The sequence below is a fragment of the Acipenser ruthenus genome, chromosome 6, assembly GCF_902713425.1.
Source record: "Acipenser ruthenus chromosome 6, fAciRut3.2 maternal haplotype, whole genome shotgun sequence".
NCBI lineage: Eukaryota > Metazoa > Chordata > Actinopteri > Acipenseriformes > Acipenseridae > Acipenser > Acipenser ruthenus.
Genome location: NC_081194.1, coordinates 34,519,995 through 34,535,232, shown reverse-complemented (window position 1 = coordinate 34,535,232; position 15,238 = coordinate 34,519,995). Strand labels below are relative to the sequence as shown.

Below are 15,238 nucleotides of genomic sequence, written 5' to 3'. Positions count from 1 at the left end.
TTTCGCGTTTCCGGTTGAATCCGAATTTTACAGAAAAATTACATGATTTTTTTTTTTTTAACTGGACGTTGGTTTTTACTGATTTATGCCTGATTTTTGTCTATTATTCAATATTATCCCGGTACTATTTTGTAGGAAATACACAATCATTTGATTAAAATGCTGTTTTATTTTGACACTGACATTGTAATAAGCAGCCCTACACTGTATCCTAGGATACAGCTGGTATGTTTTAGACGTCGGAGGATCAAGTAACATTCAAACGTGGTTCTCTGTTCACAAACGTGGTTCTCTGTTCAAAAACATTATCACCTGGCCAGGGTGTCCTCGGTTCACCGCGCACCAGCGACCCCTGTAGGTAAGTTGACAATCTCTGAGCAATAATGCTGAAGAAAATCTTGCCTTCTACATTTAATAGGGAAATGGGGCAAAACTGACTGATGCTTGTAGAATCTTTTTCTTTAGGTATAAAGACTCCACCTGCTTGGCGCCATGCTCTTGGTACAACCTGTTTTTCCCATGCCACTTTCATCAATTTCCACAGGATTCGTAGAACTCCTGAAGCACTCTTATATACTCTGTACAGAACTCCATTAGGCCCTGGAGATGATGAAGCCCTTGTTTTTTTCACAGCTCTCTCTACTTCTTTCCACTTAGGTGCACAGTCCTCCATTTGGTATTCTGGTGGATTGATAGGTGGGATGTCTGAAGGAAATGACATAGGCTCTTGCCTTTTTGAATCAGTATGTGTTTCCTCCATATATCTCTCCACCTCAGACTTAGATGCTTTTAGTGTGCCATTCTTCTCGCTGGTGAATAACTTCTTTACAAATTGGAATGGGTCTTTATAAAAGTTAGTTCTCGCACGCTCCTTCTTTTTGTAGCGTTTCCGTAGGCGTTCAGCTCTGCGCAATGTTGCAAGCTTATCTTTTATGACCCTTTGTAAGAGATTGAGTCCCTCCTTCTGACTTTGTTCTGCTCTTCTCCATTGCTTCCTCAGCTTTCTCCTTTCTCTAACTAAGTGTTCAATCTCCTGCTGCTGTCTAGACTTTCCAGGAATAGTTTGTAGTTGATGTCCCCAAATGTATCCAGCTTCTTTTCAACTGTTCCACTTAACCTTTCCAACGCAAAACAGAGATCTGTGTCCCATGCAGTTTTCTTACAAGCTCTTGGCCATTTAACTCCAGGCTTGTGCCCGGTGAGGTTCTATTTTCTCTATTATGCTGGTTTGTCTGACCGGGTTCACAAGGATCATTAGGTTCATCACTAACTGTGTCCATGCAAGTCCTCCTCACGTCTATGACAGGGGTGCTGATATCCTGTGAACTGTAGTTTGCTTCCTTTGTGTTCATTTCTGTTAACATGCAGTCCAAAAAAACCCAAAAAACAATTTGCAAGCGCTGTCTTCTCATCATTAACCACTTCAACACCATGACGTACGCACGTACGTCAAATGAAAACCCACTTGCAGTACCATGCTGTACCTGCATACGTCAAGTTTCCCATTCTATTCTATGATCGGTTTCTCAGTCTACTGTTTCAGGTTTCATTCTCTAAGGCAGTGCTAGTACTGTGGAATGTATAAAAAATAATAATAATTTAAAACACTATATATATATATATATATATATATATATATATATATATATATATATATATATATATATATATATATATACACACAGCTCTGGAAAAAATTGAGAGACCACTGCAAAATTATCAGTTTCTCTGGTTTTACTATTTATAGGTATGTGTTTGGGTAAAATGAACATTTTTGTTTTATTCTATAAACTACTGACAACATTTCTCCCAAATTCCAAATAAAAATATTGTCATTTAGAGCATTTATTTGCAGAAAATGACAACTGGTCAAAATAACAAAAAAGATGCAGTGTTGTCAGACCTCGAATAATGCAAAGAACATAAGTTCATATTCATTTTTAAACAACACAATACTAATGTTTTAACTTAGGAAGAGTTCAGAAATCAATATTTGGTGGAATAACCCTGATTTTCAAGCACAGCTTTCATGCGTCTTGGCATGCTCTCCACCAGTCTTTCACATTGATGTTGGGTGACTTTATGTCACTCCTGGCGCAAAAATTCAAGCAGCTTGGCTTTGTTTGATGGCTTGTGACCATCCATCTTCCTCTTGATCACATTCCAGAGGTTTTCAATGGGATTCAGGTCTGGAGATTGGGCTGGCCATGACAGGGTCTTGATCTGGTGGTCCTCCATCCACACCTTGATTGACCTAGCTGTGTGGCATGGAGCATTGTCCTGCTGGAAAAACCAATCCTCAGAGTTGGGGAACATTGTCAGAGCAGAAGGAAGCAAGTTTTCTTCCAGGACAACCTTGTACTTGGCTTGCTTCATGCGTCCTTCACAAAGACAAATCTGCCCGATTCCAGCCTTGCTGAAGCACCCCCAGATCATCACCGATCCTCCACCACATTCACAGTGGGTGCGAGACACTGTGGCTTGTAGGCCTCTCCAGGTCTCCGTCTAACCATTAGACGACCAGGTGTTGGGCAAAGCTGAAAATTGGACTCGTCAGAGAAGATGACCTTACTCCAGTCCTCTACAGTCCAATCCTTATGGTCTTTTGCAAACCTCAGCCTGGCTCTTCTTTGCTTCTCATTGATGAAGGGCTTTTTTCTAGCTTTGCACGACTTCAGCCCTGCCCCTAGGAGCCTGTTTCGAACCGTCCTCGCCGTGCACTTCACCCCAGGTCACTTGATGTCATCCTACGGTTGCTGAGTGACATTCGAATGAGTTGGCGGTCATCCCGGTCAGTGGAGAGTCGTTTTCGCCCTCTGCCGGTCTGTAGCTTTGTTGTCCCCAATGTGTGCTGCATGACCTTGTTCTTATGAACCGCCGTCTTTGAAATTTTAAGGATGGAAGCAACCCGACGCTCACTGTATCCCTCTGCCAGTAAAGCCAGAATTGAACCCTTCTTTTCCTCACTCAAAACTTTCCTTTTCAACTCTTTGGGCATGGTCAATAGTTATTTTTTGATTCCAATTACTTTTGATGTACTACTAGCACTGTTTTGCCATCCAGCTGGTCCTACTGCAAGAGGATAGTGATGACTACAGGAGTGTTTTTTATACTTTTCCTCGTTAAATAAGATTTGGTTCAGGTGATCCCCTAATCAGTACCTCATTCAGTAGACACTGGAATGGAATGGCTGCCATACATCTAGAGATGCTGATTTAAGAAAAATTTGCAGTGGTCTCTTAATTTTTTCCAGAGCTATATATATATATATATATATATATATATATATATATATATATATATATATATATATACAGTGCCTTGCAAAAGTATTCAGGCCCCTGACCAATTCACTCATATTACTGAATTACAAATGGTACATTGAAATTTTGTTCTGTTTGATATTTTATTTTAAAACACTGAAACTCAAAATCAATTATTGTAAGGTGACATTGGTTTTATGTTGGGAAATATTTTTAAGAAAAATAAAAAAACTGAAATATCTTGCTTGCATAAGTATTCAACCCCTGTGCTGTGGAAGCTCCCAGTTTACACCGATGAAAGAAATTGCCCGAACGGGACACAGTTACCTTACTATTGGCCTCCACCTGTGAACCATTAAAGTTGCTGTCACATTTTTCTGGATAAAAACCCCACTGTTGAATCTGAAGGAAAGTGAAGACCAAAGAGCATTCTACAGAAGTTAGAGATCAAGTAATACAAATGCATAGATTAGGGAAAGAGTACAAAATAATATCCAAGTGTTTGGATATCCCAGTGAGCACAATTGGATCAATAATCAGGAAGTGGAAGCTGCATCACACCACCCAGGCACTGCCAAGAAAAGGCCGTCCCTCAAAACTCAGCGCTCAAACAAGAAGGAGACTTGTGAGAGAAGCCACAGAGAGGCCAACAATCACTTTGAAGGAGCTACAGAGTTCAGTGGCTGGGAGTGGAGTAATGGTGCACCAGTCAACCATATCAAGAGCTCTGCATAACACTGCCCTGTATGGGAGAGTGGCAAGAAAGAAGCCGTTACTCAAAAAGTACCACCTGAAAGCACGTCTGGAGTTTGCCAGAAAGCATGAGAGTGACCCAGCTGCGATGTGGGAAAAGGTTTTGTGGTCAGATGAGACCAAGATGGAGCTTTTTGGCCAAAACTCAAAGCACTATGTGTGGCGCAAATCTAACACTGCCCATGCCTCAAGACACACCATCCCTACAGTGAAGTATGGTGGTGGCAGCATCATGCTGTGGGGATGCTTCTCATCAGCAGGGACTGGGCATCTTGTTAAAATTGAAGGAAGAATGGATGGAGCAAAATACAGGGAAATACTGCAAGAGAACCTGCTTCAGTCCGCTAAAAATACTGAAGCTTGGGAGGAAATTCGCCTTTCAGCAGGACAATGATCCCAAGCACAAGGCCAAAGCAACATTGGAGTGGCTCAAGAACAAAAAAGGTAAATGTCCTACAGTGGCTCAGTCAAAGTCCTGATCTCAATCCCATTGAGAATCTGTGGCACTATTTGAAAATTGCGGTCCACAAGCGTTGTCCAACCAACCTGAACAACTTGGAGCAAATCTGTCAAGAAGAATGGGCCAAAATCACTCCGACACTGTGTGCAAAGCTAGTACATACTTACCCCAAAAGACTTAAAGCTGTTATTGCAGCGAAAGGTGGCTCTACCAAATATTAGTGTGTGGGGGTTGAATACTTATGCAAGCAAGATATTTCAGTTTTTAATTTTTCTTAAAAATATTTCCCAACATAAAACCAATGTCACCTTTCAGTAATTGATTTTGAGTTTCAGTGTTTTAAAATAAAATATCAAACAGAACGAAATTTCAATGTACCATTTGTAATTCAGTAATATGAGAGAATTGGTAAGGGGTCTGAATACTTTTGCAAGGCATTGTATATGTGTGTGTGTATATATATATATATATATATATATATATATATATATATATATATATATATATATATATATATATATATATATATATATATATATATACACATACATATACATATATATATACATACATACATATATATATATATATATATATATATATATATATATACGTATGTATATATATATGTATGTGTGTATGTATATATGTGTGTGTATATATATATATATATATATATATATATATATATATATATATATATATATAATCTATCTATATATATCTATAGCGTTTTAAATTATTATTTTTTTTATTATTAGTTTTACTTGTTTAGTTGTAGTTTGTGTAGTTTTTAGCGAAAGCTAAACATGGCAACTTACATGGTCTTTCTATAATGAGCAACGGGAGTGAAGTTGGTTCGGAGAATTTCGATACCAGCGACACTGACTTAATACGCAGCGATGATGTTGAAGAGGATGTAGAGCCAAGAACAGTACAAACTTTACAAACAAAAGAGCATGCAGCTACTTTACAGGTAAGCCAGCTGTAAACTGGAAGCTGTTTGTTTTGAAATGGCAATGCTGTGAAATACTGTCACAGCACTGGGTGCAGGCAATGTGGCAGCTAGATCTATCACAATGCCTGCGCAAAGTAGCTTTGTACACGCATTTGTGACTATCCCTCCAACAGAAGGGAAGCAGACACTGTAAAAAAGGTGCAGGGTCTGCTACAAAAATGAAAACAAAAGACACAAGAAAAATGTGTAGTGGTTGCGAAGTTGATAGTGGCACACGCTTTGATGTTTGATTTTTATTTGATAGTTACTGTTTACTGATTATTATTGTTATTAGCAGTGTTTTTGTTTTCATTGTTCAATAAAAGTGTTTTTATCTCTATATTGAATATAAGAACATAAGAAGAACAACGTAAGAACATAAAGTTTTACAAACGAGAGGAGTGCATTCAGCCCATCTTGCTCGTTTGGTTGTTAGTAGCTTATTGATCCCAGAATCTCATCAAGCAGCTTCTTGAAGGATCCCAGGGTGTCAGCTTCAACAACATTACTGGGGAGTTAGTTCTTGACCCTCAATTTTCTGTGTAAAAAAGTGCCTCCTATCTTCTGTTCTGAATGCCCCTTTATCTAATCTCCATTTGTGACCCCTGGTCCTTGTTTCTTTTTTCAGGTTGAAATAGTCCCCTGGGTCGACATTGTCTATACCTTTTAGGATTTTGAATGCTTGAATCAGATCACCGTGTAGTCTTTATTCAAGACTGAATAGATTCAATTCTTTTAGCTTGTCTGCATACGACATGCCTTTTAAACCCGGAATAATTCTGGTTGCTCCTCTTTGCAGTCTTTCTAGAGCAGCAATATCCTTTTTGTAACAAGATGACCAGAACTGAACACAATATTCTAGGTGAGGTCTTACTAATGCATTGTAAAGTTTTAACATTACTTCCCTTGATTTAAATCAACACTTCTCACAATATATCCAAGCATCTTGTTGGACTTTGTTTATAGCTTCCCCACATTGTCTAGATGAAGACATTTCTGAGTCAACATAGACTCCTAGGTCTTTTTCATAGATTCCTTCTTCAATTTCATTATCTCCCATATGATATTTATAATGCACATTTTTATTGCCTGCGTGCAGTACACACACACACAAACGGATACACACTCCCAGGGGTCAAAAAACAAATATACTATTACATTAAAACTATTTACATTGTTTCCATTTAACTTATCAACATTCACATTACATTAAACATAGGCTAATAGGCATTAAACATAGGCTATATCAATGTTATCAAAATTTCAACTTGACAATATAAAAAACTGAAATAAGTAACTCAAACAATTACATAAACTCAAATAAAAAATAAATAACTCAAACATGTGCATATAAACTCAAATAACTCAAACATTTAAACATCACCAACATTTTTACTGTATAGTTCAGTATGTGTTTTGTATGTGTGAGTGATTGAGAGAGATGTGTGTAAATTATTTTGCTCAGCTGACACAATCACACAGATGAGGATCGGAAACAGTCAGGCATTTACCTATAAAGAAACTTTGCCTGTCTCTCTTTCTGGGAGGCAAACTTATCAATTACCTTTTTATTGAACTCTGTTCAGTTGGGTAGCTATGTTAACTTTGCCCAACATCGCTAGCTTTACCACATTCTGCATATGGGTTTTACCGTGTTCGTGCTTTTTCGTCTTTTCCGAGATGTGCTTCATGTCGCTCACCCCTTGGTCAGTCTAGGCCAAATCTGAAACACTTGTCCTAAACGGCAGACATGGAAAGCAGAACACCACGTTGCGTTGTTGCACACCCACACAGCCAGGGCTTTTTCTCATACCATGTTCTGGAGAATGTCCAGTTGTAGTTTCCCTCTGTCGCTGCTTTGCTGATTTACTGTAATATTTTGCTGATCCGGCCCAATTCCTTGATCTGTAATTTTTCTGGCAGAGTTCTCCGCTCTAACAGACTTTGCTGTAGAGACAGCACGGCGTTCATTGGCCTTTCTTGTTCTGTCATCGTTCACTTTCTAACAAAAATGGCTGCGAGCTACAAACTATTTCTTCTCTTTCTCCTTGTTTAATGTTCTTATTCTGAGGCTGCTATTTGGCTACAACATTAATCGTCTTGATAAATACAGCAATATTTTATAAACCGCCATCTAGTGTGTCTAGGTGGTAACTGCATAGACTCCCCATTGGGCTTTAAATTCGCCACCCCAAATGGGATTAATAGGAGCAGCGAAAAGCTAGGCTACAATTTCGGCCGAAAATCATAACTACGCATGCTCATAAACGGTCATCCTCCGGGCGCAACCACCCAGAACCAGGAGAAGAGGCATATGATAAGCATAACCAGCGATTTGGCATAAATACTTTTTTTCCATAAAATGTACATTTGCTGTGGATAATAACTAAGAACGTGAGTAAATGTCAGAATTAAGCACTTAAATGTTCAGTCATTTTTATGCTTTTTATTTTTTTTCTTGTTCTGCTATGGTGGGGCGGCGTCCCTAGTTAAATGTCATTTGCCATGTGTCTGCCCAGTTCTGAATGCTGTCTAGATCATTTTGATTGACCTTTGCTGCTGCAACAGTGTTTGCCACTCCTATTTTTGTGTCGTCTGCATTTTAACAAGTTTGCTTACTATACCAGAATCTAAATCATCATATCTAAATATGGATATGTAGTGCTCAGCAGCATAAAGGGTTAATGAAAAACACAGTTTAGGTCATTTATTTGTGTTTTATTCATTGTATGTTAACATTTTATAGCAATGAAAACCATTATTATTATTTTCAAAAATCTGGTACCTGGGAAGGGGTTTCATTTTTACATCTGGAGTTGAAGTGGTTAAGTTTTGCACTCTGCTGAGAGATCAGTGGGCGGCCACAGCATGTCTTAAAACGCACTCGATTGGCTATTGCTAGGTAACACTTTGCTTCTCTTAACTAATAGGATGCCGTCCAAACTGATAAAGATGAAGAGGACATTCAGTTGCAGTGGTCACATCCTTACCCCTGTATCGCTACAGACTGAGCCCAGAAAATGTTAATATTTTGGTGTTTCTCCACAGTAATTTGAAATAAAAAAGCAGCATTCATTTGCTGAGCCTGTGTGAGCTGGAGTGAACACTACTTCCAGTTAGGTAGTCCCTGACAGAACTGTAGTACCAGTGTGTTGTATTTGTTTTAAAACTTTAAAGTTATTTTTCTTGTTAAAAAGTGACTTGAGTATATTTGTTTAACTAGCCATTATACCATTATACCATACCATAAAAATTTGATACCTTGACATCACTAGTTCATACCTTCTATAGATACTGTTTCCGTCAGCACAGCGTTTGCCCTAACGTTCGCAAATTACCAGTTAACTTGGGAAAATGTGGCTTCGACTTGCACAGATTGTGCTTTATGAGACATGCCAGGGACATTAAACCTAATCAGAAACCAGAACTGCTACACATTATATTCCACATGTAAAGTGAGTAGACTGAGGTTTTTCCCCCCTGATTTTTACCGATGTTTAAATTAAAAACTATTTTTTTTTACCTAGTTTTATCCCTATTTTAGTATATGTAAAATAAACTCAGAAAAAATCCCAGAATTTTAAAAATAAAAAATAAAAACAGAAAACGCGCGCACTAAGTATGATATACAAAACCTGACCAGATAGCTGTGCTCAGCTGCCTGGACGATCAATGGAGACACCTTGTTTAGTTGCTGTGAGCAACCGTAGCCGGGGAGCGCCAGGCAGTGGAAACTGGGGATAATGCAGAATTTGCACATTAGCAAGTTATGTTGCCACATAGTTAAATATGTGAGTAATAATAACCAGTGGTTTTAAGCATGAAATACAAATTGAACACTAGAAAGATTTATGAATAAAGCCCATACTTTTAAGGTGTCTTTTAAACATCTAATCACCTTGATGTATTCAAACTGAAAACATTACAATAGAAATGTTCAAGAGGGGCTAATGTAAATACATTAGTATTTAATTATGGTTTTAGTGTTTAAATAGTGCTTGGAGTCGTGCAAGGTAAATGCTTTTGTTTTTGTTTTTTTTGGCTATACAGGATCTGGATGGCAACCTGCTGGACTCATGGGAGGGGGTGAGAGTTCAGTGTCTCTGGTGCTTGAGTGATGGGAAAACTGTTCTGGCCTCTGACACACACCAGCGAATACGGGGCTACAATTTCGAGGACCTTACCGATAGGAACATGTGAGTACTTAGTTCATCTTTGTCATCCACAACTGAATTTAGATTGTACATGCTTTTTTCAGAAACTGTAGCTGATCTAAACAAAAATTAAAGCATCTTATTTTTCTTAAATTTAATTAAACTACATTATACCCAAGTAAATCTAAATAGGTTAATGGATATCTATATTGACTTGTTTCTTCATTTTAGCCCACTTGTAAGGCTTGGTATACAAAAAATGCATAAGCAGCTGACATCATTACACATGTTTCCATGGGTGAAAGTTTTCCGTCTGTAGACGGAAATCTGTCAAAATGACCTCTCCCAGGTCCATTCCTATGATTCATGTAGAAATGTAATAAAAATCGGGAGGAGGAGGGATATACAGTGCCTTGCATAAGTATTCACCCCCCTTGGACTTTTCCACATTTTGCAGTGTTACAACCTGGAATTAAAATGGATTTAATTGGGATTTTTACCATTTGATTTACACAACATACTTAACACTTTGAAGGTGCAAAATATTTTTTTGCGACACAAAAGTTAATTAAACAAAAAAAGACATTTGTTGGTTGCATAAGTATTCACCCCCCTGAGTCTATACTTGGTAGAAGCACCTTTGGCAGCAATTACAGAGTCTTTTTGGGTAAGTCTCTACCAGCTTTGCACATCTGGATCCTGCAATTTTTGCCCATTCTTCTTGGCAGAATTGCTCAAGCTCTGTCAAGTTGGATGGGGACCGTTGGTGAACAGCAATTTTCATTGTATTTAATCTGAGATCATGTGACACTTTAATTGCACACAGGTGGACTCCATTCAACTAATTATGTGACTTCTGAAGGCAATTGGTTGCACCTGAGCTTATTTAGGGGTGTCACAGCAAAGGGGGTGAATACTTATGCAATCAAGACTTCAGTTTTTTATTTGTAAATAATTTTGAAAAATATGTAGATTTTTTTCCCCACTTAGACATTATGGACTATGTTGTGTAGATCAGTGACAAAAAATCCTAATTAAATCCATTTTAATTCCAGGTTGTAACACTACAAAATGTGGAAAAGTCCAAGGGGGGTGAATACTTATGCAAGGCACTGTATATTTTTATCGTGGTAAACCTAAAATGTTTTTGCAAGTTATTGATTTGTGTGTTTTTTTTTTTTTGTTTTTTTTTCCCCTCTTGTTGAACTAACTTGATTGAGACCATAGGCGCCTAACCCATAGGGCACAGGGGAGACAAACTATATATTTTTCCCCTGTACATTTTGTGCTCCATGTATACACATTTATTATTCTATGTTTTGTTATGGTTTTGCCTTTAAACAGTTTAAATTGTAATACAAACAAATGTAAAGTCATTCAGAAGACGCCAGAAGTCCAACATTTGATAAAATAACAAAATACAAAACACAATAAAACTCACCATACATGAAGACTGGTTTGACCCATAGTCCGCACTCCACTATTTACAACAGCTAACATTGGCAGCAGTGTGCCAAACATGCTGGGCAGTTTGTTGAGACTTACAGAAATGATGAATTAAATATAGGCTAGGTAGTTAGTTTAGTTTGTTTTTGTTCTCTATTCATAAATTATATGCATTGAAAAAAAGGCAAGAGACAGACGGTTATTTATGTATTTATTTTAAATAAGGAAGTTAGTAGGTTCATGTTGCTGCGGGGCCATAAACGGGTTTAAGTTCAAATAAAATGTTGTTACTGTTATTAAGTACTAGTAATAATTTGAAGCTGTAGTTTTTCAAAATAACAGAAGCCTGTTTTTACTTTAAAGTAGGCTACAATTTTTTTTTTTTTCATTAAAAACGTGTCATTCTTTTATTGAAATAAGCAAGTAATCAATGCACCGGAAGCAGCGTATCGTACATTACTGGTTTAAGTTATTTTATAATGGGCAAACTTTGTCCTCTAGCTCAATAGACCATATTTAGAAGCAATCACAAAAGCAGACTCACAATTTCTTAGAGGAATAATAAAAGAAGAAACAACTCGACAGGTCCTTCCTCAACTACGTTTACGCAGTTAAATATATACTGTTTAAATTGTTTTATTGAGAGAGAGAGAGAGAGAGAGAGAGAGAACCGGGTTTCCTCTCCATGGTTAGTTGCCCATTTAAATGACAGACACAGAACTTGAAGTTCCCTTTCAATTCGAAGATGATCACCAATGGCATTCGTATGGGATATCTCTGCCCATTGGGTAGGTATTGTTGAGCTCTATTTTTCCTTCTCAAGACGGTACGGTAAGACCTCTGTGTTGAGCTAAGCATGTTGATAGAAAAGAGCTTCTCGAGTTGACTTTGAAAAACACAGAGCCTTTCTGTCTTTCAGCGGCCTCCTTGCTTGCCTGTGCATTCACCTTCACGAGTGGTTGTCTGTTTCTTCCTTGAGAGAGCACAGCTCCTCCTTGGGGCAAGGCCTTGCCGCATCCCCGCTGTCAAGTAGACCTCGACGGCTATGTAGGCCCGCCCTCGGTGAGTCGGGCCTTGTAAACAAACAGTGTCCTCGCTCCTCTTTACTTTCTACCGTGGTTTTTATTGTTAGCTTCCAACTCACCCACCGCGGCTTTGGCCTTGTGTCTCTCTGGTGTACACTGCGCGCTGACCAGGTGTGTGACCACGCGGTTAGGGTAGGCACTGTTGCACAGCTGCCCTAACGGTGCTTCTGTACTGCGGCGCACGCATAGCCCTTGGTACTAAGTATCTAGGTGTGCACGGGGCTCACGGTGCCCAGCGCTGCAGTGCTAGTGCATGGACACGGTACTTGGCGCGCACGATACTCTGTACGCACGGTGCTTACATTGCACACGATGATCGGTACCCACCCCTACAGCACGAACCCACGGTCCCGCACGGTACTTGGTGCGCACGGTGCTTGGTACGCTCGGTGCTTGGTGCACACGGTGCTCGGTACCCATCGCTACAGCCCCACCGCACAAACCCACGGTGCCGCACGGTACACGGTGCACATAGTGCCCACGGTACTCTGTGTACGGTGCTCAGTACGCACGGTGCACAGTCACAGCGGCGATCAGTGCACGCTGTTTTCACAGACCATGCAGAACGCAGAGCTACTGTCGAGCAAGGCGGGGTTCCAACCCTGTACCTCTTGCAAGGCTAAGAGCCCGCAGGAGGACAAGCACTCCCTCTGTGCGCGGTGCTCGGGCGTACAGCATGCCACCCTCGCCCTCGAGAGGGAGGTGGCCTGCATTTGCGCGGGGTTCAGACTCCGAGTCAAGGAGAACCGGCTGGAGAGGGCCAGGAGGGTGAGCTCTGTGACCGGACTGTCAGTGGCTCTCAGAGCCCAAGAACCCCCTCCCTAGGAATTGTCCCAGAGACCCCTGCTGGACATTCCTAGCGCACAGGACCCCCATAGCCGCTCCCCATCCCCGCAGACGAGACAGGCGAAGCGCTCTAGGCAGGCCAGGGACATCATGGACCTCAAAGCCCAGATGGCCCAGGTTTTAGAAATCCAGGGTGCGCAGGAAGGCACATCCCAGCTAGCACAGGAGGACACGCTCTTCATAGCGGCCTCCTGGGTCAGGGCCTCCTTCTCAGGTATGGAGATAGGAAGGGAACCAGAGCTCCCTGCCGAGGAGGATCCTAGTTTCGAGGCCGCCTCGGAAACTAGCACTCCTCCACTGTCGGACTTAACATCGGCATTGATGGGGCGCGTTGCAGCATTCCTGCAGGTCCCCTGGATGCCAGCGACAGAGCCACGCCGGTCCGTGTTTTGTACACAGACGACAGCTCCTCGCACTCGCAAGTTCCCGGACTTTATGGAGGAGGAATGCTCCTCCTGAGATTGCCCGGCCTCAGCCCCAAGCGGGCAGAGGCAGGCCGCACTGTTTGCCTCCCTAGAAGGCGCAGACAAATTGGGCCTAGCAGGGTTTCCCCCAGTGGACCACCATCACAGCCTTGGTTAATAGTGGGTGGATTGGCCAAGGACCCAGCGTGTCCAAACCTGCAGTGCAGGGTCACGGAAACACACCTCAAGAGGGTGTATGCAGCAGAGGCACAGGCAGTATGGAGTCGTGGTTAGGGCTCTGGACTCTTGATCAGAGGGTTGTGGGTTCAATCCCAGGTGGGGGACACTACTGCTGTACCCTTGAGCAAGGTACTTTACCTAGATTGCTCCAGTAAAAACCCAACTGTATTAATGGGTAGTTGTATGTAAAAATAATGTGGTAAAAAAAAAAATAATAATAATAATAATAATGTAATTGTAAGAATAATAACCTGCCTGGCAAACATGGCGGGTATGCTGACGGCCTATTTAAACAGTGTTCAGCGTGAGGCCCCGCTCCCCGAGCCGAGACTCCTGTCCGGCACGCTACTCCAGATCTCCTGCCTTCAAAGGCAAGCTCTTGGCCGGAGCTAGTTTAGTGGTGGCTTGCAGACAGCTGTGGCTGTCGCAAGACAGAGTCCCTGACGTGGATAAGGTTGCTCTACTGGACGCGCTGATATCGCCGGGGCACTCCGGGCAAGCAGTGGATGAGATTCTACAGAGGTCCCACCGAGAACGCGAGGTGTCCCTGCAGGTGGCCGCGCGGGGTAGTTCAAACCGCTGGCGAGCTCCTCAAACGCGGACTGTCACCAGGACAGTTCCGGTCCCCACGGCTCTGCTGGGTGACCTAAGGCACCGTTTAAAGGCCACACCAGTGACGAGTAGACAGCCCTACCAAATAGGCATGAGAGAACACAGGGCGTGGCCTGCCCACACACCAGCGGCCCAGGAGGTGTTTCCAGGGCCATGCCCCGCCACAGCCTCAGCAGCCCCAGAAGGCTTGCGGCCTCAGACTGCCTTTTGTACTGGTACACCTGCACCTCGGACACCTGGGTGCTCGCCACTGTGCAAAATGGTTATGCACTTCAATTCCGTTTGGGACCTCCTCCCTTTCGAGGAGTCAAGAACACTTCCATGACAGACCCTCTCCAAGCCTCGGCACTTCAGAATGAAGTGGCTTCTTTGCTGTGCAAGCGAGCCATTCGTCTCGTAGACCCCACCTCTCACAGAGAGGGGTACTACTCAAGGTATTTTCTGGTGCCCAAAAAAGACTCCGGCTTCTGCCCTATCTTAGATCTGAGGTTTCTTGGTGGGTTCTTGAAAGAAAGGAGGTTCCACATGTTGAAACACTGTCACGTTCTCCAGTCTGTCTGGCAGGGGGGCGACTGATTCACCACCGAGGACTTATGGGACGTGTATTTCCACGTTCCTATTTGTCCAGAGCACAGAAAATATCTCCGCTTCGCCTTCCAGGGAAGTGTTTACAAGTTCGCTGTGCTGTCATTCTGCCTCCTCCCTAGCTCCTTGTACGTTTTCAAAGTTCATAGACGCTATCTTGGCCCCCTTGCGGCTCCAGGAGATCAGAGTAATAAACTCGACAATGGGTTGATCTGTTCTCAATTGTGGGAAGGAGCAGTAGCCCACACGGTGGTCGTGACAGAACATCTGGCGAGGCTGGGCCTCACCATCAACAATGCAAAGAGTTGGCTTACACCAGTGCAGTGCATCACATACTTGGGGCTCCGGCTGGATTCCGAGACGATGCGTGTGTATCTGTCAGACAACAGAGTA

General features: G+C 41.8%; 1 protein-coding gene across 1 annotated transcript in view; it reads left to right on the top strand.

The window, feature by feature from the left end:
- Nucleotides 1–15,238, top strand: part of wdr26a (WD repeat domain 26a) — a 108,194-nt gene that overhangs the window by 72,147 nt on the left and 20,809 nt on the right. The window contains exon 10 of the mRNA XM_034017007.3: nucleotides 9,524–9,669. Within this exon, the coding sequence (XP_033872898.1) occupies nucleotides 9,524–9,669 (146 nt within the window). The remainder of the gene's footprint in view (nucleotides 1–9,523; nucleotides 9,670–15,238) is intronic.